The sequence below is a fragment of the Boleophthalmus pectinirostris genome, unplaced genomic scaffold (genome assembly GCF_026225935.1).
Source record: "Boleophthalmus pectinirostris isolate CB_2022bp ecotype Guang Dong unplaced genomic scaffold, ASM2622593v1 HiC_scaffold_17, whole genome shotgun sequence".
Lineage (NCBI taxonomy): Eukaryota > Metazoa > Chordata > Actinopteri > Gobiiformes > Gobiidae > Boleophthalmus > Boleophthalmus pectinirostris.
Window position 1 is genome coordinate 32,575,356 of NW_026571115.1, and position 25,584 is coordinate 32,600,939.

The following is a 25,584-nucleotide window of genomic DNA, read 5'->3' on the forward strand; positions in this document are numbered from 1 at the left end:
CCTCTAATCTGTGTCTGACCCTCTTCTCGACACCAGGAGTCTAGAACTCTGGCTCCATCCACATCCAGACAATCTAATATTCCGGCTGGATCTTTCTCTCTCTTTCTCTCTCTCTGTGTACCCACGGCGTCTCACACCATCCACCCCTCCTCCTCCTCCTCCTCTCCTCCGCCCCCCCGCTGCCCTCCAGACACGCCCTTATCTGACATGTGCGGTCCCAGGCACTTTTATGAAACCATATCACAGTTTGAAGATTACGAGGCTCCTCACATCTGTCCCTTCATATTTATCTACACTTACACCGCTTTTTTAAGGTCTTCAAATACACTTCTGTTTCTGCTATTTCACTCATTTCAAAACAAAAGTCCGTAATGATCCTTTATAAGAGATTATACAACAAGTTTTACCCATCCATCCATTTTCTTCTGCTTATCCGGGGCTGGGTTGCAGAGGCAGCAGTCTAAGCAGGGACTCCCAGACTTCCTTCACCCCAGACACGTCCTCCAGCTCCTCCGGGGGAACCCTGAGGCGTTCCCAGGCCAGCCCAGAGACTCCAGTGCAGAGGTGCTCACATTTTTTCAGCGTGCGAGCTACTTACAAAATGACCAAGTCAAAATGATCAACCTAATACAAAGCCAAACAAACTGCACTGAAACACTCTGCCCCTTTTTTGGACCCTCACCCACAGTTTGAGAACCTCTTCTTTAAGAGAACTTCCTCTGGCACTTTACACAAAACTGTGAAAAAAGTGAAGGAAGATTTTTAAACCTGTTTTTTAAAGTTCCAAACTGGAGTTGCATTCTTTTCTGGTTTTGCAGTGATATTTACCAGCCTCTGCACGTTTACCAAACCAAACGCACATCGTGACAAACACAGATGCATTTGTCACTTTTGTTAGACAAACTTCAGCCAAATGTGGCAGTAGGTCTGTTCTGTAGATCCGCTCTATGCTGTAGACCTGCTTTGTGCCAACACTGGAACACAAATTTAGACTGGTTTTTGCTTCACGTTCACGCCGCACTTTGTTGAACGCTGAAAAGGCGAGGGGCGGCGTGCTGACGTGAGGCAGATGACAGGCCTGCCCTGTGATGCACGCTGGTACACGAGGGCACACGCTGTCGCAGACGAGCCGTGCATAGGGAGCGTGTGTGTTTGTGATGCGCCGTAGAGTCTCCGCGGGTTTCAAATGAGCGCACAGGCTGCACTGAGACGCCCCACACGCTCCTGCACCCGCTACAAGTTTATTACCAACAGCAGCGGCCGGAATGAAATATGATCACACTTGTTGAGTGTCAGACCTCGAGTGAGAGACAAGACCGAGTCCAAACACGAGTCCGAGACGAGACACGGCGATCTACCCACACGACCTTGGCGATCGACTGGTAGATCGGGATCGAGGTATTGAGCACCCCTGCTCCAGTGTGTCCTGGGTCTTCCCCGGGGGCTCCTCCCGGTGGGACATGCCCGGAACACCTCCTGAGAAAAGGCGCCCACTAAGCCACCTCAGCTGCTCCTCTTGTTGTGGAGGAGCAGTGGCTCTACTCCGAGCTCCTCCCGTGTGACCGAGCTCCTCACCCTATTTCTAAAGGAGCACCCACCCACCCTGCGGAGGAAACTCATTTTAACCGCTCGTATCTGCGAAACCGGCACCTTAACGTGGTGGAGGAGTTTGAGTGCCCGAATGATCCCAGGAGCTGTGTTGTCAGAGGCTTCATGCTCCTGCTGGGGTCAGACCGGGAATTGTCAATCTCTACTCAACTAAAGATTAAAAAAAAAGTTACCTGATAACTTGAAAACTACCTCTACGTGACATCACAAGGTGGAACTGAGCATTTTGAGCTTTACCCTGCAAAAAAAGGCAATAAGAGCAATCACATTATCAGCTTATAACGAACCAACCAATGCATTATTTATAAACCTTCAAACGCTGAAATTGTATGATTTAGTCGACCTTTATACTCTGAAAATCATGTTCAAAGTAAACAACAATCTCCTGTCAAAATCTTTACAGAACATGTTCAAAATCCGAAAGAGCCGATATGAACTCAGAGGCACGACCATGTTTATTAAAAAGAAAATCAGAACAAACATTATGAAATGTTGTAAATCTGTTAAAGGGGTGGAGCTGTGGAACAACTGTACAGAAAACCTAAAACTGTGCACCAGTCTCTTTCACTTTATAAAGAAGTTTAAATGTTTAACTCTGGACAGACACATGAAATAAGATACTTAGTTTGTGCTGTAGAACTTTGTTGTTCTGTTTCTGATTTGTTTGTTTCCTCTCACTGTATTTTTGAAGATGAACTGGTGTCAAGACGACGCTCTGACAAAGGAATAAAGGGTAAAGGCATAATAAGCTTAAACTTCAGCCGTTACCTTTTCTCTGTGTATGTTAAATATGACTGTCTGTGGATTAATGTCAAAATATACCTGTGACCCGAAATAAATAAATAAATAAATTTAAAAAAAAGCTTTGTTTTTGATGTAACAGCGCCATAACGTGTCTTAAAACATGAGGCAGGCGGATCTAACTGTCACATAAGCGCATTTTACAGTCTGAAAAACGCAACTGATGCCTTTGATTCAGAGTCAGAGGGTTTGGAGTTTAAATATTTTTGATTCACGTGAGTTTTTGTTTTGTTATTACAGAGCAGAGGACCACGCAGCAGGGCCAGGTGTACTTCCTCCACACACAGACAGGGGTCAGCACGTGGCACGACCCCAGAGTCCCCAGGTACGTCTCTGCTGTACATCAACTACTACGATTAGGGATGGGCATGATTAATCGATAATTGATCATTAAGAATTTCATCGATTACGTTAATTTTAATTGACAAACCGAATGTAGGTTGCTGTGTGTATCGTGACCAAACAGGTGTGTACATGTGTCTCTGCATCAGAAGGAGCGAGACACAAACAGTGGGTCAGTCTGTAACAAACCGAAGCACAAATGTGGATTTAACGATGATTTGTACAAGAAATTCCACACTTTCTGTTGCGTTCGGGACAAGTGTGAGTCCATGTGCACAGTGTATAAAGCAGCACATATGTTTCTGTGTCCAGTGGGAAAAAGTTTTACCAGGTGAGAGTCGCTCATGTCGATGACGAGGCCCCGCCCCCCTCCCCCCGTACGCTGTCCTGGTTTTGACAAACGCAAATCTGGTCACACTAACCTGTATTCACCTGAGTCATGTCTTTTAATCCAACAGAAATTGAACCACATCAGCGACACAAGAGCTGGAGTTTTATCTTCGCTTAGTTTATGCAAATTAGCGATGCGGTTTTAAGTTTAGTTTCTGTGAGAGTTGAACAAAACTGAATTAAACACATTATAATGTCAAACGGGCTGATGTGGCTCTAGAGTCGTTACGGTTTATATGTCGTAAAGTTGAATTTATTTATGCAGATTAGTAGTGCAGATAGTAATAATAATGATGATCATTTTAATATAAAAATTCTTCCGACGATCGATTAAGAAAATTTCATCGAATGCCCATCCCTAACTACGATATTAGTATTCCTGATTAAGTGAGGTAGGTAGTAACATCAGTAAAAAAAAAAAAAAGTACTGTAAAGGCTTTTTAAAGATGTATATATCACATATCTCATCCAGGCGTACATACAGTTACTTTTTGCTGATTAAATGCCGTATGTGTGTGTGTGTTGACAGAGACCTGAGTAATGTGAACTGCGAGGAGCTGGGCCCTCTGCCTCCGGGATGGGAGATCAGGAACACGGCCACGGGGAGGGTCTACTTCGTGGACCACAACAACCGCACCACGCAGTTCACCGACCCGCGCCTCTCCGCCAACCTGCACCTCGTCCTCAAGTGAGTGACGCGTGCTCCGTGAAGTAACTCACCACCACAATGCAAGGAGGCCAGGATTTAGACATGGCATTCGTGTTACAAAATGAAGCAGGAAAGCAGAGTACTGAAATGTGGATGTAGAGAAAAACCAATCACAGCCCTTATTGTCTGTGTTGAATCCGTGTGTCATTTGTTCATTAGTTTTTAATATAAAACCCAAAATAAGAAAATGAAAAAAACAACTATTTTCTTCATTATTTGTCTCCAAAACCAAAATGAAAAAAATGGATAATGATTTGTTTTTTCAGTTTTTGATTTTGTGTTTAAATGAATAATGGAAAAAACATTTAATGGCCATTTCCCGTTTCCGTGACTTAAACTGCGATGCCGGACTTTTGGGCCGCGTAAAGACTGAACCAAGCCTAAACCAGGACTGAATCAGGACTAAAACAGGACTAAAGCAGGGCTAAACCATTTTCAGTCCTGGTCTGGTCCCAGGTCTCAGTCCTGGTCTAGTCCCGGTCTCAGTCCCGACTTGGTCCCGGTCTCAGTCCCGACCTGGTCTCGGTCTCAGTCCTGGTCTGGTCCCAGCCTCAGCCCCAGTCTCAGTCCTGGTCTGGTACCGGTCTCAGTCCCGGTCTGGTCCTGGTCTTGTCCCAGTCTGGTCCTGGTCTCAATTACAATCTCAGTCCTGGTCTGGTCCCAGCCTCAGTCCCAGCCTCAGTCCTGGTCTGGTCCCGGCCCTGTTCCCAGTCTCAGTCCTGGTCTGGTCCCGGTCTCAGTTCTGGTCTCAGTCCTGATCTCAGTCCTGGTCTGGTTCTGGTCTGGTCCCAGACCTGGTTCAGTCCTGGTTCAGTCCAGCATCGCTGTTTAAGTCAAGTAAACGGGAAAAGTCCGTTATCCGTGTTTTTTTCCATTTTTCATTTAAACACAAAATCAAAAACTGAAAAAACGAATCATTATCTGTTTTTTCATTTTGATTTTGGAGACAAATAATGAAGAAAATAGTTGTTTTTTTTGTTTTCTTAGTTTGGGTTTTATATTGAAAAACTAATGAACGAATGACACACGGATTGCGTCGCTTTTCCTTGCTGTCTGCACCGTTTCGACGTGTAATTAGAAAATCTCTGAGGTGCACGTTGGTCGACTCAGACTCTCTACATCGTGATGCAGACGATTTGACGCACGAATATAAATCGGACTTTAATGTGAGACTGAGCCATTTTGTCAATTTCCAGAAAATACTCTGTCCATGTCACTGTTTTAATCTCTAATGTCAGGATGGGACAAAAAAACAACAACAACAACAAGTGCAATCAACTCAAAACAAATACAATCATAAACACAATCTTACATCTCAGCAAACATGTTTCTAATTTCATTTTCAAACCTGAATGCTCCTGAATTTGCACATTCTGAACTGAAACCTGATTTGAATTTATAACTTGTCATTTCCAAAACCGTGCAGCCTTTCAAAGCTCTACACAAAATCGACCAAATGAACCCAAATCTTTCTGTTTTTTTTCTGCTGGTGACTGGTGAGAGTTTAGGTCTGACCCGTGTTCTGTGTTTGTTCCGTAGTCCAACTCCCACTCCGAACGGTGGACCGACTCGAGGAGGCTCTGACAACCAGAACAGCAGGTAAGCTCCTCCTCCTCCTCCTCCTCCTCGCTCTTCTCCTGGTTGATGGATGCGAGTCTGTTTTCATCTAAGAAAATGTGGTTTGACTCATTTTTTAAACATGAAAAATCCCACTACGGACCTTTACTTTATCAAACTGTCAACTCCTGGCCTCAAAATGCATTCTTCTGCTGCAGCGTGTTCAAAAATATCAGTCCACTTTTGTTTCTTTTTCGTGAAGTTTACCTCAAATCTGGTTAGTGGAGGAGAGTGTTTTTATCCTGGGAAAAGTTGTGAATTGCTTGACTTTTCTGGTGGAGCGTCCGTCACTTGCTTGTATCCGTGGAGATGTTATCGCTTTACTTGGAATGTCCCATAGTATGACATTAAACGCATCAATCTAGCATTTATTAGAGGTGAGAAAATATCGATTCAGTGATATATCGCGATACTCCATTGCGAGATTCCTACATCGATTCAAAATGTGTCTGAATCTAATTTTAAAAGTCACGTTTTTCATGAAAAAATCATAAGTTCAATTTAAAGTTCTCATGATTTTAATATTAAATAAAGTGTATTTCATTAAATTTTGTTCTCGTGGATGTTTACTCGACCAAAATATTATGCATAATTATTGATAAATCACAGTATATCGTCCTTTGTTTTCGTATCAGGATATATTGAATCGTGATGCGTATCGTGTCGCCAAATTCGTGGCAGTTCGCACTTCTAGCATTTATTCATTACGGGTGTTTCTGCTGCTCAAAAATACAATAATTCTCTCTGTGAACTGGGGCGACTCTCCACAGATCTGACCTGTAATGCGGTTTAGTTGTCTCCCTTGAGATAAATATCGTATTTTCCAGACAATAAGTCACACCAGCCAAAAAAAATGCGTAATGAAGAAGGAAAAAAACATAAGTCGCGCTGGAATATAAGTCGCATTTTTTGGGGGGAAATTTATTTATAAAATCAGAAACCAGGAACCGACATTTCATCTTGAAAGTCCAATTGTAGTCATAACAACAGAACCAAGAACAACAGACTGAAGAGGTGTCTGGTGTGTTAATGTCACATACGAACAGTTATTCCAGACATGTCAGATTCAGGCCCAGGGACCAAATTTTATTATTATTATTTTATTATTTATTTATTTATTTATTTATTTGAGACAGGGACGGCGCACATCAGGTTGAAGCATCAGTGCTAATTTCCACCTGTCGTCTCTGGGCAGGTTCATTTATTTATTGTATTTTAACTGACCTTGACTATCAACTGTTCTGGAGACCTGTGTAGCATGTTTTGTGTTGCATGATATAATTATATTTGGCCCGCGAGATCATCTTAAACATGTATTAGAGCTGCCCGCCGGCTACAGATCAACTATAGAGACATTATTTATTCAAAATTGTGTTATTATTTTATATTTTACTTGTTCTGGGTTCAGTGTTTAAGCAAAACTATTATTAAACATTTATTTTAATAATCAAAGGTTTAACATTACATATCTCGAAAGAAGAGAAAACATAAATAAATATTTAGTTTGGACCACGACTTAGTCCCAGTTTTTCATTGTGGCCTTTTGTGAATTTGAGTTTGACACTCTTGAGTTCTTCAGATAACTACAGCATAAACAACAGAACCAAAGTTTACCAAACTCTCCATCTCACTCCAAATCACTAAGTCCCTTCAGTTCTTCATCCTCGGTGTCACTTCTGAGCAACTCCGCCAACTCGAGTTAAATCCATCTTTAAAGGTTGTATGGAGGATTTTTTTTTTAGGTTCAAATTGTCATTGAAAGTTTAAAATACCATTACAGAGACGCAGCAGCCTTGTAATTATGATGACCAAAAAAAAAAGAATGAAAATCAACTATCAACTGTGAACGTAGTGAGTCAAGACAAACATCAGCCAATAGATAACGAGGCTCCCTCTTTATCTATTGGCTGTTAGGTTGTCAATCAAACTCCCTACGTTTCTAGTGTAACTGACTCGTCGGCGTGCGGGGATTACGTGGTTTATGCAGCGGTTCTTAGAGGCTTTTTCAAACTGTCGCTTCCTCGCAATTCGCACAAAGTTTTTCGCGACGGCGGACGAGATTCCACGACCAGTTCAACGCAAAAGGAAGTCCGTTTTTGAGGTCGCTGAAAGAAGAAGAGAAGGAGAAAAGGAGCGAAGACAAACTGAGGTGATTCTTGGAGATTCCTTCCAGCGATGGCGCGACCGAAGCAGACGAAGGGTCTAAAAACTGACGCGTCGGTTGTTAAATTATTTCTAGACAGGAAACTTCAACAGTAAATTCTGAAGACGCACTGGATGTAAACAAGTGTGATTTCTAGAGTAAAGAGGCGGGAGGAGGTGTTTCTACTGAGGAGCTGTGGAGGAGGAAGGTGGTGTCACACAAGCACAACATTTTTGACAAAGGCTGTCGCTGTATTTTTCTTCCTGAAAAAAAAATCCTCCATACAACCTTTAAGCCTGTGATGAGCTTTTTTGTTTTCTTCATTGCAGTTCGAGTCTCTTTCTCTTTCCGTCAGTCCCTCACAAGTTTCTCGCTCACTCCAAACTTTCTTTCTGCTGCTCGATAACTGTTTTCAGCTGCAGATTTCACAACTTGCAGCAGGACAGAGGCTCTTTCTAGTAGATCGAAGTGACAGTGGTACAGGAGTAATAGGAGCAGCAAATTCTGGCACCTTCTCGCGGCTTCAGGGTGAAAATAACAAACATGTGAAATTATATAGTTTAATATATAAATCGCACCTGAGTATAAGTCGCAGGAAACACCCAAACCATGAAAAAAAGTGCCACTTATAGTCCAAAAAATACGGTAGGTTTAATCTTTACCGTGACATTAAACAGCTTTATCTTACTTTTATTCAGTTACAGGTGGTTTTATAGCTCAAAAATACCTCGAAAAACAACATTCTGACTGAGAACGGGGTCGACTCTCCGCAGATCTGCCCTGTAACTTGGTCCGGTTTGATCTCCGTGAAGATAGAAATACATATTAATACAACAATACAAGAGAAAATCATTTGACGGAGCCTCCGAACGGAAAAGTTACGCAACGCGCCCTTAACTTTAATCCTTGTCCACTGCCATTTTGAGAGATTTTTTTTTTTTCCCACCGTCAGAAATCTTTAATCACAGCCGGGGCAAATTCGTGCAGCGGACAACCAGCTTTAAACACTCACATTCTCACAGAAGCTTTTTGGCACACCATCTATAACCAGACCTGCTTCTGATCCGACTCGACGGCCAAACCGAGTCATGACAGAAGAACTAGTAGCGACCGCACTCACATTCTCCAAACCCGACAGCACACGCAACGCTCCAGCCACTCGCAATTACCCAAGAGCCCTTCGCCGTACAGTTTGAGGAGGAAGTTTCTGGATAGTTTGGGTGACCAGATTTGCAGAAACCGGGACACTCCCGCTTTGGAGTGGTTGGTAATAATTAAATTGTGAAACGAGTGCGTACAGTAATTAAGGAAAATTGTTCTGCACTCAGCCCAGTCGTGATTTATTCATGACTAATGTGACATGTGAGTCAGTAGAGTCACATTTTGTTTGCGTTTTGGTCGATTTTAAGCAGCTTTTCTGTTTTTTTACCATAACGAGTGGGTCTGGTCAAGCTGTAACGGAGGGAAACAGGTGGATATACAGATATAAGGCCACGTGGGAATAGAAAAGAAAGTACAACCCAGCCAAAACTAATAAATAAAAAAGTTAATCAGTAATGGACGATCTTGGGATAATACATTTGTGGAGACAATTAAATCCTACAGAAAAAGATTACACATACTTCAAAAATCCACACTTATTCTTTTCTACAATTGACTATTTTTTCGTTTTTAGTAGAGACCTGCATAGGGTGTGGGACTGTTCAATAAGTACTATGGATTTATCTGATCACAGTCCAGTCTATTTAGAGTTAAATATTAACACGGACCACAGAAACACCTTGTGGAGATTAAACAATTATGTCTTGAGCGAAAAAACTGACCAAATCAAAGCAGATGGGTCGGAAGCAAAGCAGATGGGTAACAGAGGGAAACAGGCAGATTTTTTGACATTCAAATGTCTCTTATTCAGAAACTAGAGGGACTATTAAAATAAGTAAAGTATCAGAATGTAGGAAAGAGTTACACTCCAACAGGGTCAAGTTAAACCTGTGATATTCTTTCAAGTTGTTGACAAAAAATAAAAAAAACTTAAAAACTGTCGGTAACGGAGGGAATGAAATATGCAGCACTTTTTGGGCAACAAATACAAACAGTGATAACTCTTGGTTCTCACTTACATATCCTTAACAAACTGGTTTGAATATTTGCTTCATATAGTTTTCTACCATATGGTACAAGATTAGGTTGAAAAACCTCTTACTTTTTCAGTCATGAGATTTTTTGTTAAGAAAGTTCATGGTAACGGAGGGAAAAGTAGATAGTATAGATAGATGGTAAAGAGGGAAAATTGTACAAACAAGTAGAAGGTGCATGATTTTGCATAATTTGTCGCTTTTTTCTTCTGAATACTTTAATATTACTTCAAAATGAAAGGAAAGTATTTCTATAAAATATGTCAGTCCTTCCAAGCAAATTTTTATCATTTTAAATACATTTTAAAAAAAAAAATCATGTACCTTCATCAACAGTTCAAAGATGGAATAACACAAGATATGATGAAATACATCCATTTATTTACATGATTTGCAGGTCTTTGAAATTTGGGAAATAATTTTTGTTCCATGTTTCATACATGGTCTGTTTAAAACGTATGTAACTTTAGAACCAAAAATGGTACAGAAAAAAGGTCAACAGTTTCATAAACTAGAGTACATATGTATCTGTTCAATACATTTTTATATCAGATGCATTAACTTGAATTTTTGGCCTTGCTGTTTACTTCTGCTTGACCGGGCCCATTTTTACATTCAGTATTTACATATTACAGAGACTGGAATACAGAGGACCTTGCTTAGAGAAGGGAAGAGCTGAAGGACAGAATAAAGGTGACGAGGAAAGACACTGGTGTAGTTCCTGCTCTGTTGAGTTTTCCAACTCTTTATATTCATTGAGTCTGGGCCAAATTTTCCTATTTCGCATTTTAGACATTCTTCTCCCTGAGGCGGAATGCCCGACAGAGCAGGAGCTGGACCGAGGAGGAAAAACTCTCACCTCCGAAACAGGCTCCCGGGGACGTTTTCCTCCTCTTCTTGGTGTCACTATAAAATTAAACAACACAATGTACAATCAGATGCCTATTTATTTATATTAAATAACGTCCAAATCTCATCTTGTCTCGCTCTCGTAGATCCAGTTTCTTGTAGATACACTAGTAGAAAGACTTTATAGTAGAAAGTAGGAAACATTTAGAAAAAAAAAACACGAGTGAGCTGTTGTGTAGTAGAAAGACAGTACTCTAGAAAGTAGTAAAAAAAAGTAGTACAGAAAAAAAAATCATGAAAAACAAACCATGAGTGAAATGATGTGTCCAAACTTTTGACTTTTTAACCAACTAAAAAACAAAAAAAAAGTTGTTTACCTATTGAGAGATCGACCGATATACGTTTTTCTGGATAAAAAGTTATGGCGAGATACATTTTTTGTAAGATGTAGTCGGAAAAAGCAGTGCTACAGCAAAAATATTAAACAAAATAAAGTCAAAAACGGCGAGAACACAATTAGGAACTTTGTAGATACACTAGTAGAAAGACTTTATAGTAGAAAGTAGGAAACATATAGTAAAAAAAAAAAAACATGACGGAGATGGTGTGTCCAAACTTTTGACTGGTGGTGTAAGTCATGAGGGGCCTCTTGTGTTTGACCCCGTCCCGTGTCTGTCTGGAGACGCTGGGTTTCCTCCGCTCATTTCACGGATCAAAGCGCGTGTTTGAAACAGTCTTATAAAAATGTTACTTGGCACGGCGCGTTTGTCCTTGAAGTCGGTTTTGTCATAACTGTGATTACGGCCAGATGGGTGAGAGTCATGTGTATTATATTTCTCCGCAATAAGAATCCAGCGGTGATGATTCGCTCGCTTCAAAAAGACAGGAAGAGGCTACAGTTGGAGATATTTCATACTAGATCGAGTATTTAAAAACATATCTGGTGTCTGAAATCGAAATAATCATGTTTGGCGAGGTTTTCTTCAAGCAAATAGTCGTAACTTCTTCTAATGTGATTGCAGTGTCGGGAAGGTGACTTTTAAAATGTATTCCCCTACAGATTACAGATTACATACCCCAAAATGTAGTTTGTAACGTAATCCATTAAATTACTTAAAGTGAGTAACGTAATCTGAATACTTTGGATTACTTGGTTTGATGTAGAGAAGCAAAGACGAGGAAATCGTAACATAAGAAGTTTTGTCTGATAAAAGAAAATAAAAAGTCCAGACTTTACTGAACCAGATTATAAATATTATTGATAGAAGACGAGGAGACACGTCCACACAGCAGGATTTAGACCTGGTAAATCCTGTTTTAGACCTGGTTTAGTCTTGGTTTAGTCCTGGTTTAGTCCTGGTTTTGACCTGGTTTAGTGTCCGGCAACGAGTGGAATTACCAAAAAAGCCATTTATTTCAAGAAAGTAACTGTAATCCAATTCACTAGAGGTGGGCGGTGTTGGGGAGTAACAGATTACATGTACCAGAGTTACGTAATCAGAGTACAAATTATGAGTAACTGTATTCAGTTACAGTTACTGTTTCAGTGAGTGGTAATTGGATTACAGTTACTTTGTTGAAATAAATGGATTACACGGCGGTATTTACCTGTTTACACATTTTGGGCTAAATCCTTTTTTTTTTTTTTTTTGTAATTCCACTCATTGCCGGACACTAAACCAGGTCTAAGACAGGTCTAAACCAGGACTAAACCAGGACTAAAACCAGGTCTAAACTAGGTCTAAATCAGGTCCAAACCAGATCTAAAATCAGGTCGAAACCCAGGTCTAAACCAGGTCTAAAGCTAGGTCGAAACCAGGACTAAACCAGGACTAAAACAGGTCTAAACCAGGTCTAAAACCAGATCCAAACCAGATCTAAACCAGGACTAAAACCAGGTCTAAACAAGGTCTAAACCAGGACTAAACCAGGACTAAACCAGGTCTAAACCAGGACTAAACCAGGATTTAACAGGACTAAATTATGCTGTGTGGACGTGTCTCCTCTTCTTCTATCAATAATATTTTTAATACGGTGAAGTAAAATCTGGGCTTTTTATTTTCTTTTATCAGACAAAACATCTTATGTGAAGATTTCCTCGTCTTTGCTTCTCTACAACAAATCAAGTAATCCAAAGTATTCAGATTACGTTACTCACTTTAAGTAATTTAACGGATTACGTTACAAACTACATTTTGGTGTATGTAATCTGTAATCTGTAGGGGAATACATTTTAAAAGTCACCTTCCCAACACTGTGTATTAGGACCCCCTCGCAAACGAGATGCTACATAACAAAGGGGCTTCGCTTATAAATAAATACATATTTTTTCTGTAGCTTGAATAGTTTTGAGAGCTTTTTAGTCGAGCACGTCTTTAGTCCACCAAGAATGTCTCAAGTCGACTACAGCAGATTCAAAAGCGGCGTATTTACCAGTTCTGACGGCGTCTGGAGCCCTCCCCTCCTTGTGAATGTTCTCCCACAAATGTCAGACGTGCCGGACTGTCCCCTGGGCCCGGCGACTTTTGGCCGGTCCAGGAAGTGCAGTGTAAAAGCAGCTGACAGTGGGCAGACAGCAGAGGCCAGCGTGGGCCCGTGTTTGGGACACGCAGTCATTGTGGTGCAGGGGGAATGTGGACAGGAGGCTGCAGCAGGACACGACCCGGGATACATGATACTGACCACTACTCTGTATTTTAAACACTTTTGAGGAGGAGAGGACAGTTTAGCTCTTAAAGTCCAGTTTTAGTGTGCGGATTCTGTTTCTGCGAAGAATTTAGGGGCTGGTGTCATGTTCACGAATGTCTCTGTCTCCTCTGTCGCAAGAAAAATGAGAGAAAAAAACTACTTATACTTAAATGTAATAATAAAAACTGCTTTCAGGACCTGTCACAGTAATACATTTTGAAGTACGATACATTGAAATATGATACGATACCCAATAATATTGAAGCTAGCAATAAATAAATAGTGGTTAGTAATGAATTAGTTCTAGCATCTATAATGTGTCAGATATTAATTATTCAGTCAGTTGGGCTTCAGTCTCCAGCAAAGGCCAAATTTTATGTGGGACGATCTTTTCCCTAAAGAAAACACAGAAAGAAGAGGTGTTCCAACTTGATGACACTGTGATTCATTCACATTGGTGCATTTTACACAGTTTTGACAGAGTCTCTGTATCTTTAATAAGGCTTAGAACAGTAACAGTAACAAGGCCTGTATTAAAATTCACTATGATGTTACTCAGGTTATAGTAAATGAAGCCCTTAGATTTGTAATAAAAAATATTGCCTATGATTAGTTTAGCAGAAGGGTCAAAAAAAATTGGTCTGAGGACCACATTTGGCCCTTGGGCCACAGATTGGACACCCCTGACATAAAACTTAATAATGTCAAAGCCTGATCTCGTCAGATCTCAAAAGCTCAGCAGGGCCTGGTCAGTACTTGGATGGGAGACACTGGGATTACCAGTAGCCACAGGGGGGCGCCAGTCACAAAACTGTTGTTGTGTCCTTAGGCAAGGCACTTCACACACACTGCCTAGTACGAAAGTGGTGTGTGCGTGAGTGATGGTGGTGGTCAGAGGGACTGATGGTGCTGACTGGCAGCTGTGCTTCAGTCAGTCTGCCCCAGGGCAGCTGTGGCCACAATAGTAGTTTACTTCACTGGGTTTGGAGTGACTGAATAATGCTCTGTAAAGCATCTGTGTGACATATGTGTCTGTGAAAAGCACTATATAAATAAAACTTACTTCCTTAATTTGAACACTTTAGTGTGAGGAAAACGTGACTACACAGCTCGAGATTTGTGGTAAATGAGGCCTGTGAGTTTGTATTTATTTAAATGATGTAATAAATCGGCCTTACATAATCTCGCCCTTTGTTTTTTCTGGATTCTGAACAATCTGTTAGTACCACAAAGTTCAAACCACAAAAATAAGAAAAAAAGGTGCAAAGAAATGGCAAACATGATCATTATTGAGTATAATATCTATAATATTTACTCATTATCATGTCATATATATATATATATATATATATATATAGTATATATATGTATATGTCTGTGTTCCTCCTGCTGACCAGAGCCGTTGTGTTGCAGGCCTCAGACTCAGCTGAAGGAGCAGGCCCAGCAGGCTCTGGTGTCTCCCAGTCAGCTCCCAGAAGACGCCGAGTGTCTCACCGTGCCCAAGTACAAGAGAGACCTGGTCCAGAAGCTCAAGATCCTGAGACAAGAGCTGTCCCAGCAGCAGCCCCAGGCCGGACACTGCCGCATCGAGGTGTCCAGGGAGGAGATCTTTGAGGTGAGGACACGGGGACACACAACATTTAAGTTTCTCTAAATACAGGAAATTTCAGGACAAATGGCTAATGACATAATTGAATTGAGACTGAACTATGTTGCCAAAGAAAATATAATAAAAACATGCAAATTGAGCTCAAACTGTTATGGTAGAGGATTTGTTTAAAGGTTAGAAAGCGGCTATTAGACAAAATCAACGTTTTGGACCTTTCTACCGAAACATTGTTTCCTCATCAAAACATGCTTGAAGTGGTCTTAACTCTCCAAATAAATAGTAAAATGATCTTATCCAAAGCGTCACATTTATCATAAAATGTAAAAAATAAAATGCATTGAAACAAAAAAGCCTTAATCATACAAATGTTTTAACTGTTTGCGCACTGTTTGTGTCTTAGGAATCGTATCGACAGGTGATGAAGATGAGGCCGAAGGACCTGTGGAAGAGGCTCATGGTGAAGTTCAGGGGAGAAGAGGGGCTGGACTACGGAGGAGTGGCCAGGTCCGAGCCAAAGCCTGCCCCCTGCTGGAGATCTGTCAGAATGCACGTGACTCACACATGTGTCTCTCCTCTTCTCCTCTGTGTGTGTGTGTGTGTGTGTGTGTGTGTGCATGTGTTTGTGTGTGTGTGTGCGTGTGCAGGGAGTGGCTGTACCTGCTGTCTCACGAGATGCTCAACCCGTACTACGGCCTGTTCCAGTACTCCAGAGACGACATCTACACACTGCAGATCAACCCGGACTCGGCTGTCAACCCCGTGAGTCAACGCGAAAACACAAAAACACAACACGCGCTGCTAATCTGACGTGGACGGACCAGTTCTGAAGATTACGCTTGGTTTCAATAGTCGTTTATTTAATGTTCTTAGTTTACTTTATTTATTTACTCAGTATTTCACCAGGAAGGTCAAATGTAAACACCTTCACGTTTACAGTAAGGACGTGACCGAGAGCGAGTAGGAAACAGCCAGTGTTGGGGAGTAAGGGATTACATGTAACTGGGATTACGTAATCAGAGTACAATTTATGAGTAACTGTATTCAGTTACAGTTACTGTTTCAGTGAGTGGTAATTGGATTACAGTTACTTTGTTGAAATAAATGGATTACACGGCGGGATTTTCCTGTTTTCACATTTTGGGCTAAACCAGGACTAAACCAGGACTAAACCAGGACTAAACCAGGTCTAAACCAGGACTAAACCAGGACTAAACCAGACTAAACCAGGACTAAACCAGGACTAAACCAGGACTAAACCAGAACTAAACCAGGAAAACTAAACCAGGACTAAACCAGAACTAAACCAGGCCTAAACCAGGACTAAACCAGGACTAAACCCAGGACTAAACCAGAACTAAACCAGGACTAAACCAGAAACTAAACCAGGACTAAACCAGGACTAAACCAGAAAACTAAACCAGGACTAAACCAGGACTAAACCAGGACTAAACCAGAAAACCAGTAAAACCAGGACTAAACCAGGACTAAACTAAACCAGAACTAAAAACCAGGACTAAACCAGAACTAAACCAGGACTAAACCAGGACTAAACCAGGACTAAACCAGGACTAAACTAAACAGGACTAAACCAGGACTAAACCAGGAAAACTAAACCAGACTAAACCAGGACTAAACCAGAACTAAACCAGAACTAAACCAGGTCTAAACCAGGAATAAACCAGGTCTAAACCAGGACTAAACCAGGACTAAACCAGAACTAAACCAGGACTAAACCAGGACTAAACCAGGACTAAACCAGGACTAAACCAGGACTAAACCAGGTCTAAAATCAGGACTAAACCTGGTCTAAACAATATGACACCTAACAGCAGGATGGACATAATTTAAGGCAGCAGTGATTTCATATAGAAATAGTTTCTCTATCAATAATATTTTTAAAATGCTTAAGTAAAGACTGAGCTTTTTATTTTCTTTTAGCAGACAAAACAAATATCTCATGTTAAGATTTCCTGGTCTTTGTTTCTCTATTGTAAACAGTTGTCTGTTCATGGAGATTTGGGCTCAACAGACAATTTGAAGAGAACAAACATGGATTTTCAGGATGCGGTAGCTACATTCATGTTGTTTTCAAAACCTTAACAATATCAAGTAATCCAAAGTATTCAAATTACGTTACTCACTTTAAGTAATTTAATGGATTATGTTACAAACTACATTTTGGAGTATGTAATCTGTAATCTGTACGGGGAAAACATTTTAAAAGTAAACTTCCCAACACTGGAAACAGCACGTGGAAAAATTCATTCAGGAGCTACTTACTTTACTCTATTCCAGACACAAAAGGTTATTTAGGCCATAAGTAGAAAAAAAAAACTCTTATAATTTATGTAATTTATAGCATTGTTTCCTTAAGACTGGGTCGCGATCCTCAGGTGAGCCTCAAGAGATTTTTTTTTAATCGCCTTGTCATGATCAGTGTTGGGAAGGTGACTTTTAAAATGTATTCCCCTACAGATTACAGATTACATACACCAAAATGTAGTTTGTAATGTAATCCATTAAATTACTTAAAGTGAGTAATGTAATCTGAATACTTTGGATTATTTGATTTGTTGTAGAGAAGCAAAGACGAGGAAATCGTAACATAAGATGTTTTGTCTGATAAAAGAAAATGAAAAGCCCAGAATTTACTGAACTAAATTAAAAATGTTATTGATAGAAGACGAGGAGACACGTCCACGCAGCATGATTTAGTCCTGTTAAATCCTGTTTAGTCCTGTTTTAGTCCTGGTTTAGTCCTGGTTTTAGACCTCCTGGTTTAGATCTAGTTTAGCTCTAGTTTAGACCTGATTTTAGTCCTGGTTTAGTTCTGGTTTAAACCTGGTTTAGTCCTGGTTTAGATCTAGTTTAGGCCTTGTTTTTAGTCCTGGTTTTAGTCCTGGTTTAGTCCTGGGGGGGATTTAGCCCAAAATGTGAAAACAGGAAAATCCCGCCGTGTAATCCATTTATTTCAACAAAGTAACTGTAATCCAATTACCACTCACTGAAACAGTAACTGTAACTGAATACAGTTACTCATAATTTGTACTCTGATTACATAACTCCGGCACATGTAATCTGTTACTCCCCAACACTGGTCATGATCTAGTCAGGCTGGCGCCACCTAGTGACTTCACTCAACTTGATTTCTCTCCAGCAACTCGGTCAGAACAGACTAGAGCAACACGTCCAAACTACGGCACGTGGGCCATTTGCAGCCCTCAGATCAAATTTTTCTTGGCCCTCAGGCTTCCAGGTGAATTGGCCCAAATTACCTTACATCATTTAAAAATGTACTTCTTACTGCAAGTATTTGGAAAATCTACCTTGATAAAGTGAATATTTCATATTTAGTGTGTGGTTTTAAGGATCTTAGCCTGAGCATCAGTGTTTATTCCTGCTATTCATGTTAAACATGCACATATTTCAATTATTCACTGTACTGAGCACCAGTCTACAGCCCTCGATCAGTCCTCTGCTTCATCTGCGTTTAGATATGTGGCCCTTGATGAAAAAAGTTTGGCCACCCCTGAACTAGACGGTTCACAAAAACCCCAGAAGAGTGAGTTCAGGCAGCAGCCAATCAGCGAAGAGCCAGACATTCAGTGTTGTCAACGATTCCTGAGATCGAGGATTTAAAGGCAGAATAAAGAGAATGTTTGGTGAATTTTATCAAGGGGAAAGACGATAAAAGACGTTGCCCTTCTTCCTGCAGGATTTGGGAAAAGTTTAATATACCAGTTCACCCCGTTAGCAGCGCATTACATACTGTACATCACAACCAAAGAGCAGCGATTGATTAAATGACATAAAGTACCCGCCTACTGTCAGGCAAACGAATTCCAACGCTGCGAGGTCAGACGGTTTCTACGAAGTGAAACAAAGTGAAACCAGCTGATGAATCAGGCTTGTCACGATGTGCATACAGGTCTGCAATATACAGTTGTAAACACGGATCTGTGACCTTGTAGTCGTTCTGGAACAGCATTTTGTCAGAATCTCCTGTCCTCAGTAAGGCCAGTGTTTCTCTGCTTATTCCTTTCACTACTACATAAATGTGTGAATTAGGATTTTCTGTGCTCACAAAAAATGCACAAAAACAGACGGAATGCTGCTCCTGATCTGCTGCTGCGCTCTCCTCCTGCACCTGAACTGAAACGTGCTAAAAAAAAATGCAGACAGGCCCACCTATGTCATGAGAAATGTTAAAAAGTTAAGACATGTTTTGTGTACTTTCTAATCTTTTTGTAATTATTTTATTGATGATTTAATGTTGAAAAGAAAAAGAAATAGGCCACATTTAATGTCCAAATAGGCGACTTACGGATCCTTTTATTGCTGCTTCAATCACTGTTTTTCATTTTTTAAAACTTGAGTAAAACTAATTGTCACTCAGTCAACAATAAAATATCCTCATTAATGTTCGATAATGATCAAATCCACCTTTATTTTGCGATTTATGAATAATGACGCAAAGGTTTGTGACTTTTAAAATATGGGTGTCCAGAAAAAAAATTGGGAAACACTGATTTACTGAACTAAAACAAGACAAAAAACAAGTAAAATTTAAAATAAAAGACACTTACTTATTATTTTATTGCAAACTTAATTATCAGACAATATTGATTACATTTCAGACTAAAAATTGAAATAATCTCGAACCTAGTAACGCTTATTGTCATGAAATCATATAAATAATCTTATTAATTTTAGAAAATAAAATGTAAACTAGTCAGAAATACAAATTTAGTAGTTTTTACAATACTAAAATTCAGATTAGATTTGTAAATTAAGAATAAGTTTCATACTCAATACTGATTTTGATAATATAATGAAAAAATTAACATAAGGTACATTTATATTGTAGTTTTATACTTTTATTTTTAAAAAGATAACAGGTAAGTCTTTAGAATTTAGCGTTAACAACTCAAATAACAAATATATGTAGTTTCAATATTTATTTTATGACAAACTGAGTACATTTTAGTATTCGTGGGATTAGTAAATAATCATATTCATTTTAGTAAATAAAACCTAAACTAGTCAGAACTACTTCAATTTAGTAGTTTTTACAATACTAAAATTCAGATTTGATTTGTAAATTAAGAATAAGTTTCATACTCAATACTGATTTTGATAAAACAATAAAAAAATGAACATAAGGTACATTTATATTGTAGTTTTATACTTTAAAATTTTTTTTTAATTACAGGTAAGTCTTTAGAATTTTGCGTTAACAACTCAAATAACAAATTTATTTATTTTCGACAAGCTGAGTACATTTTAGTATTTGTGGGATTGGTAAATAATGGTGTTCATTTTTATAAATAAAATCTAAACTAGTCAAAAATACAAATTTAGTAGTTTTTACAATACTAAAATTCAGATTAGATTTGTATATTAAGAATAAGTTTCATACTCAGTACAGATTTTGATAAAACAATGAAAAAAATGAACATAAGGTACATTTATATTGTAGTTTTATACTTTTATTTTTAAAAAGACTACAGGTAAGTCTTTAGATTTTAGTGATACCAACTCAAATAACAAATATATGTAGTTTCAATATTAATTTTAGGATCATCTGGGTACATTTTAGTATTTGTGGGTTTACATTTTCTTGTCACGATTACTATTATGAATAACGTGATGATAAATTGTGTAGTTGAGTATTTTGTGCGTGACCTGTTGGTGTGTTTGCGTTCCCAGGAGCACTTGTCGTACTTTCACTTCGTGGGCAGGATCATGGGCATGGCGGTGTTCCACGGGCACTACATCGACGGAGGATTCACTCTGCCCTTCTACAAACAGCTGCTGGGCAAACCCATCACCCTGGACGACATGGAGTCTGTGGACCCGGACCTGCACAACAGCCTCGTCTGGATACTGTACGCCGCACACACACACACACACACACACACAGGGTTCACTGAAGGGGCTGGAACAGTAGTAAAGTCAAATGTGTCTCGCTCTAGCACAGATGCAAAGTATAAGCAGCTTTTAGGGTCAAAATGAAACCTCTCTGTGCATGTGTCTGCGTCTTAGGCTACGTTCAGACTGCAGGGCTTAACGCTCAATTCAGATTTTTTTGTGAAATCCGATGTTTTTGCGAGGTCGTTCACGTTTACAATTAAGTGCGACTTGTGTGTGACTCCAGTGTGAACATTAAACGGCCCGAAAGTGTCCCGCATGTGCACTGGAGACACGACGACGTCAACCGCAGCGAGTGTGCTCTGTGTTTACGGAAGTTGTCCAAACATGGACGCAGCATCGAGCACCTGGAGATTTTAAAGTTCCTCTCGTACCGGAGCCAGAACATGAACAACTTACTTGTTTTAAAGAGGAGATTGAGAAGGAGAAGGACGAGGTTTTTGGTCGTGGTGTTTTGTGGGGCAGTGTCCGTTAAAAGGAACGTGTGGATGTGGAGACGGAGCCAAGAGTGGTGAGTGGTGATGTGCTTCGCTTCACTGACACGGAGTTCATAAAAACAATTTTCGCCTACTTCAGCGCAGAATAGTGACGTTTGTGTCTTGTTGATAACGTGTAGGTGGATGAATGCGCTTTGGCCGTTCAGACTGAAGTCACATGTCAAAAGATCAGATATGTATCAGTTTTCAGGAGCACATATCCAAGTGTCCTGGGTCACATTTGCAAAAATCGGATCTGTGTCGTTCAGACTGTCATTAAAAGATCAGATACAGGTCACATAGAAGCCAAAAAATCAGATTTGGGTCACTTCAGGCTGCAGTCTGAACGCAGCCTTAGACTGTATAAAGAAGTGGATTAAAGAAGTGTGACGTCAGCCACAGCGTTCAGCTCCAAGTCAGATGAAGCTTTGGAGCCAAAATCCGTATTATTATCATTTATTTACAGACAAAATACCAAAACAAAAACACCAGGATCACGTAGAGCGTGTTAATACGAACATTTTAAGACCAAAATTACGAGGCTCCCTAGACACTCAATTTCATTTCTCTCCAGCGACTACGTCAGGAATCGGAATACGCTAGACGGTTCGCAAAAATCCCGGAGGTGCGAGTTCAGGCACCAGCCAATCAGCGAAGAGTCATACATTCTGTGTTGGCAACGATTCTAGAGATCGAGGATTTAAAGCCGGAATAAAGAGAACGTTTGGTGAATTTTATCAAGGGGAAAGACGTTATTGTCCTTCTTCCTATGGGATTTGGTGCTTTACATACGTCACGACCAAACAGCAGTAACTGGTTAAATAAAAAAAAGTACCTGCCTACAGTTGAGCGAACAAATTCTAACACTGTGAAGTCAAACGGTTTGTATGAAGTGAAACCGGCTGATGAATCAGGCTAGAAACTCCCAGCAGCAGAGAGGGATGTCAGTTTTTCAGTGTAAAGTCAATCGGAGATGAATGGAGCCAGAAGCGCGCCCATGAACACTTCCTCTTCAAAACATGGAGGCTAGAGGGTTAGTTATGTTCATTTAGATATACAGTCTGTGGTCTGTGAACCAGGAATTCATGCTGGTGCGTTGTTGTTCGCATTATCCTGAAGGTAAAACTCATTGCTGTGAAATATTTGGATTCTCAGAATGTAGAAAGTGAAGAAGAACTTTGTGTTTTCAAGTTTGTAAGACAGTAAAAATCAGGATCAGTGTTTTTAATTCTTTCCATGGGGCCACATGAGAAACTGAAAATATTGTGGACGGCCAAAATGCTTTACTCAATTCTCCATAATATGAATTGTATTTCTTTATAAAAAGCAGTAAATATCTTTGTTTTGATGAGCTGCTCAGACTGGTAAGAGTTTATGTTATGACTAAGCAATGAAAAAGTGAGGCTGCCTTCCAAAAATATTATTTAAAAAACCCTCTAAAACAAAAGCAATGCAGCTTTAGTCCATGCCTGAGGTAAAATTATAAAATATGTTTATTTTGTAATTCCAAATGATCTTAAACGTACTCCGGGAGCTGTACAATGCCCCAGTCTGCTTTAATTATTGTTATGTTTGAGCAGTTTGGAAGGGAAGTCAAAGAAATACAAAATAAATAATACAAAGCTCAAAAGGGGAAAGCAGAAGTATAAATCCTCCCTCTTAATCATTCATCATTCAGTTCATTCCTTTTGTTTCTTTTATTTCTATATAGTGACTTGAATAATTGCAGTTATTATCCCTCGTCCCAAAATGTATTTATTCTATTGTTATTTCAAGACAAAAGCTTTATTCTCTTGGCAGATGTTTGTTAATAAACAAAGTCCAGCTGTACCTATTACTCACTGAAATAATCCAGGTCTAATAAGTAAATAAACAATAATAAAACCTCACAGTCCTTCCTGGTGCTCGGTGATAGTCACATGTCTTTGTTTTGTGTCTGCAGAGACAATGACATCACAGGTGTGCTGGACCACACCTTCTGCGTAGAACACAACGCTTACGGAGAGATCATCCAGCACGAGCTCAAGCCCAACGGGAAGAGCATCTCCGTGACCCAGGACACGAAGAAGGAGTACGTGCGTCTCTACGTGAACTGGAGGTTCCTGCGCGGCATCGAGGCCCAGTTCTTAGCTCTGCAGAAAGGCTTCAACGAAGTCATCCCCCAGCACCTGCTCAAGGCCTTCGACGAGAAGGAGCTCGAGGTACACGCCACCACAAAATGGTTACTGATGCAATTATTTAAGTACCGGTAGGAGTGTGCATAAATATTGAAATATCGATATATCGTATCGTTTAATGTAATGATACAGTATTGATATCGTGGGCTGCTGTATCGATATATCGCATATCGAGTATTTTTGGTGTATTTTACTAAATTATTTTGTTACAGCTACAGTTTTGTTGTTTGTTTAGTGGAAGGAAACTCATTCACAAGGCAAAAAAGTTTGTTAAAATGAAAATTAAGAACATTTGACTTTATCTGAGTCGACTCTACCAATGGAATAAGTGTTTTTCTAAATTCAAGCGACATTCGATTTCATTTCTTATTTTAAGGGTTGTTGTTTTTCTTTTTTAAGTGTAGCGAGTTGTATTTTCATATTTTAAGAACAAAAAATCATATTCCGCTGATGGATAATTTAACTTGTCAAGTGGAATTTACTCAAATCATGATAAAACTTTCTTAATTCAAGTCATCTTAACTTGGCTAGATTACATTTTTTGCAGTGCATGTGACACATTTAACATTTTCACAGTTTTGAGGATTAAAATGTTTTTGTTTCATATTCACTTTGCACAAGAAGTGGTTTAACAAAGACTTTTAGTATCACAGTCATGATTTAGCCTTTATTTTTATTGAACGGTATCGAATCAATTTGAAATATATCGTATCGAACTGTAAGTGCACTGTATCGAAATATGTATCGTATCGTGGCCTGTGTATCGAGGTATGTATCGTATCGGCAGCTTCTTAATGATACCCAGCCCTAAGTACCGGTATTAAGATCTCCATTAGCTGTACCCGATCAGACAAACCAAGGGACCTGAGGATTTAAAAATATATATTCCATAAAAAATATAATATCCATAAACACTGTGTATAGTTCACATAACAGTGCATGTACATATTATAAAGACAAGGCAAGTTTATTTGTAGAGCACAATTTGTACACAAAGTAATTCAAAGTGCTTTACAGAATAAGAAAAAAATCACAATAAACACAAATCAAAACTTACATAATCATCATAAAATTAAAAAGAGAGAGACATTAAATGAGAGAGAAGAGTGCGGAATGAAAAACTTTCAGTCAAACGCAGCTGAACAGAACCGTTTTGAGTCTGGATTTAAACAGAGTCAGAGTCGAGTCTGTCTCACATGTTCAGACTGTTCCAGGTTTAAGCTTCATAAATCTGAAACTCTTGACTCCTCGTGTTTAGTCGTGACTCTGGGCACCAGCGGGAGGTCGGTCCATGAGCTCCTCAGAGTGTGAGATGGTTCATGTGGCACTAACATGTCACAGATGGACTTTTGGTGCTCGGCCGTGGAGAGACTTGTACAAACAGAGCTGCTTTAAAGTCTCTGAGCCACAGGGGGCAGTGCAGAGACCTGAGCGCAGGACACGTGCTCGTACTTCCTGGTTTGAAAACTGTGGGTTTTTTCGGAAGGTTCAATGCGTGTCCTAAAAAGAAGCACAGGAGATGGAGAATCCGAGAGAACAGGCCACTTTATTTCAGCATTTCCATTGAGAGAGATTCAAGTTGATTACCAAGTACAACTGCCACCCCGGACGACGCCTCTGACCAACTCAAAATCAGGGGTAGCTTTATACTACATCTTGACAAAACATTAACTTGTTGATTTAGCATATACAGCAAGAAAATGAACAATACTGCTGACCCAGTGCACCTTATCATGGGTGGGAACATGCCACGGGGTCCACATATGTCAGTTTTTCTGCTTCGTGGCATCTCAAAGTCCAGAAAAACATGTTCTTTATGGCACTCAAAGTACAGAAAAAACATGTTATATAGACCTATAGATAGTGATACGTGTTTTCCACCCTGTTGTCATTCCAAAGTCCATAATATTGGGTGAATTAGCATGACCAACACATAATATTTCCCACAAAACGCATCAAATATTTTAAATAAGCAGTTGGCTCTAGGCTTGGGTATCATGAAGAAGTTGCCGATACGATACATATCTCGATACAGTGAACTTTCGATTCGATATGATATATTTCAAATCGATTCGATACAGTTCAATAAAAAATAAAGGCTAAATCGTG

General features: G+C 39.7%; 1 protein-coding gene across 3 annotated transcripts in view; it reads left to right on the forward strand.

Moving 5' to 3' along the window:
- The window catches only part of LOC110175789 (E3 ubiquitin-protein ligase SMURF2), a 159,658-nt gene that overhangs the window by 124,536 nt on the left and 9,538 nt on the right, over positions 1 to 25,584 (forward strand). For all 3 annotated transcript variants that reach the window (XM_055152329.1, XM_055152330.1, XM_055152331.1), the window contains exons 9-16: positions 2,650 to 2,734; positions 3,671 to 3,829; positions 5,390 to 5,449; positions 14,696 to 14,897; positions 15,292 to 15,395; positions 15,536 to 15,650; positions 20,601 to 20,779; positions 23,241 to 23,499. In XM_055152329.1, the coding sequence (XP_055008304.1) occupies positions 2,650 to 2,734; positions 3,671 to 3,829; positions 5,390 to 5,449; positions 14,696 to 14,897; positions 15,292 to 15,395; positions 15,536 to 15,650; positions 20,601 to 20,779; positions 23,241 to 23,499 (1,163 nt within the window). The remainder of the gene's footprint in view (positions 1 to 2,649; positions 2,735 to 3,670; positions 3,830 to 5,389; positions 5,450 to 14,695; positions 14,898 to 15,291; positions 15,396 to 15,535; positions 15,651 to 20,600; positions 20,780 to 23,240; positions 23,500 to 25,584) is intronic.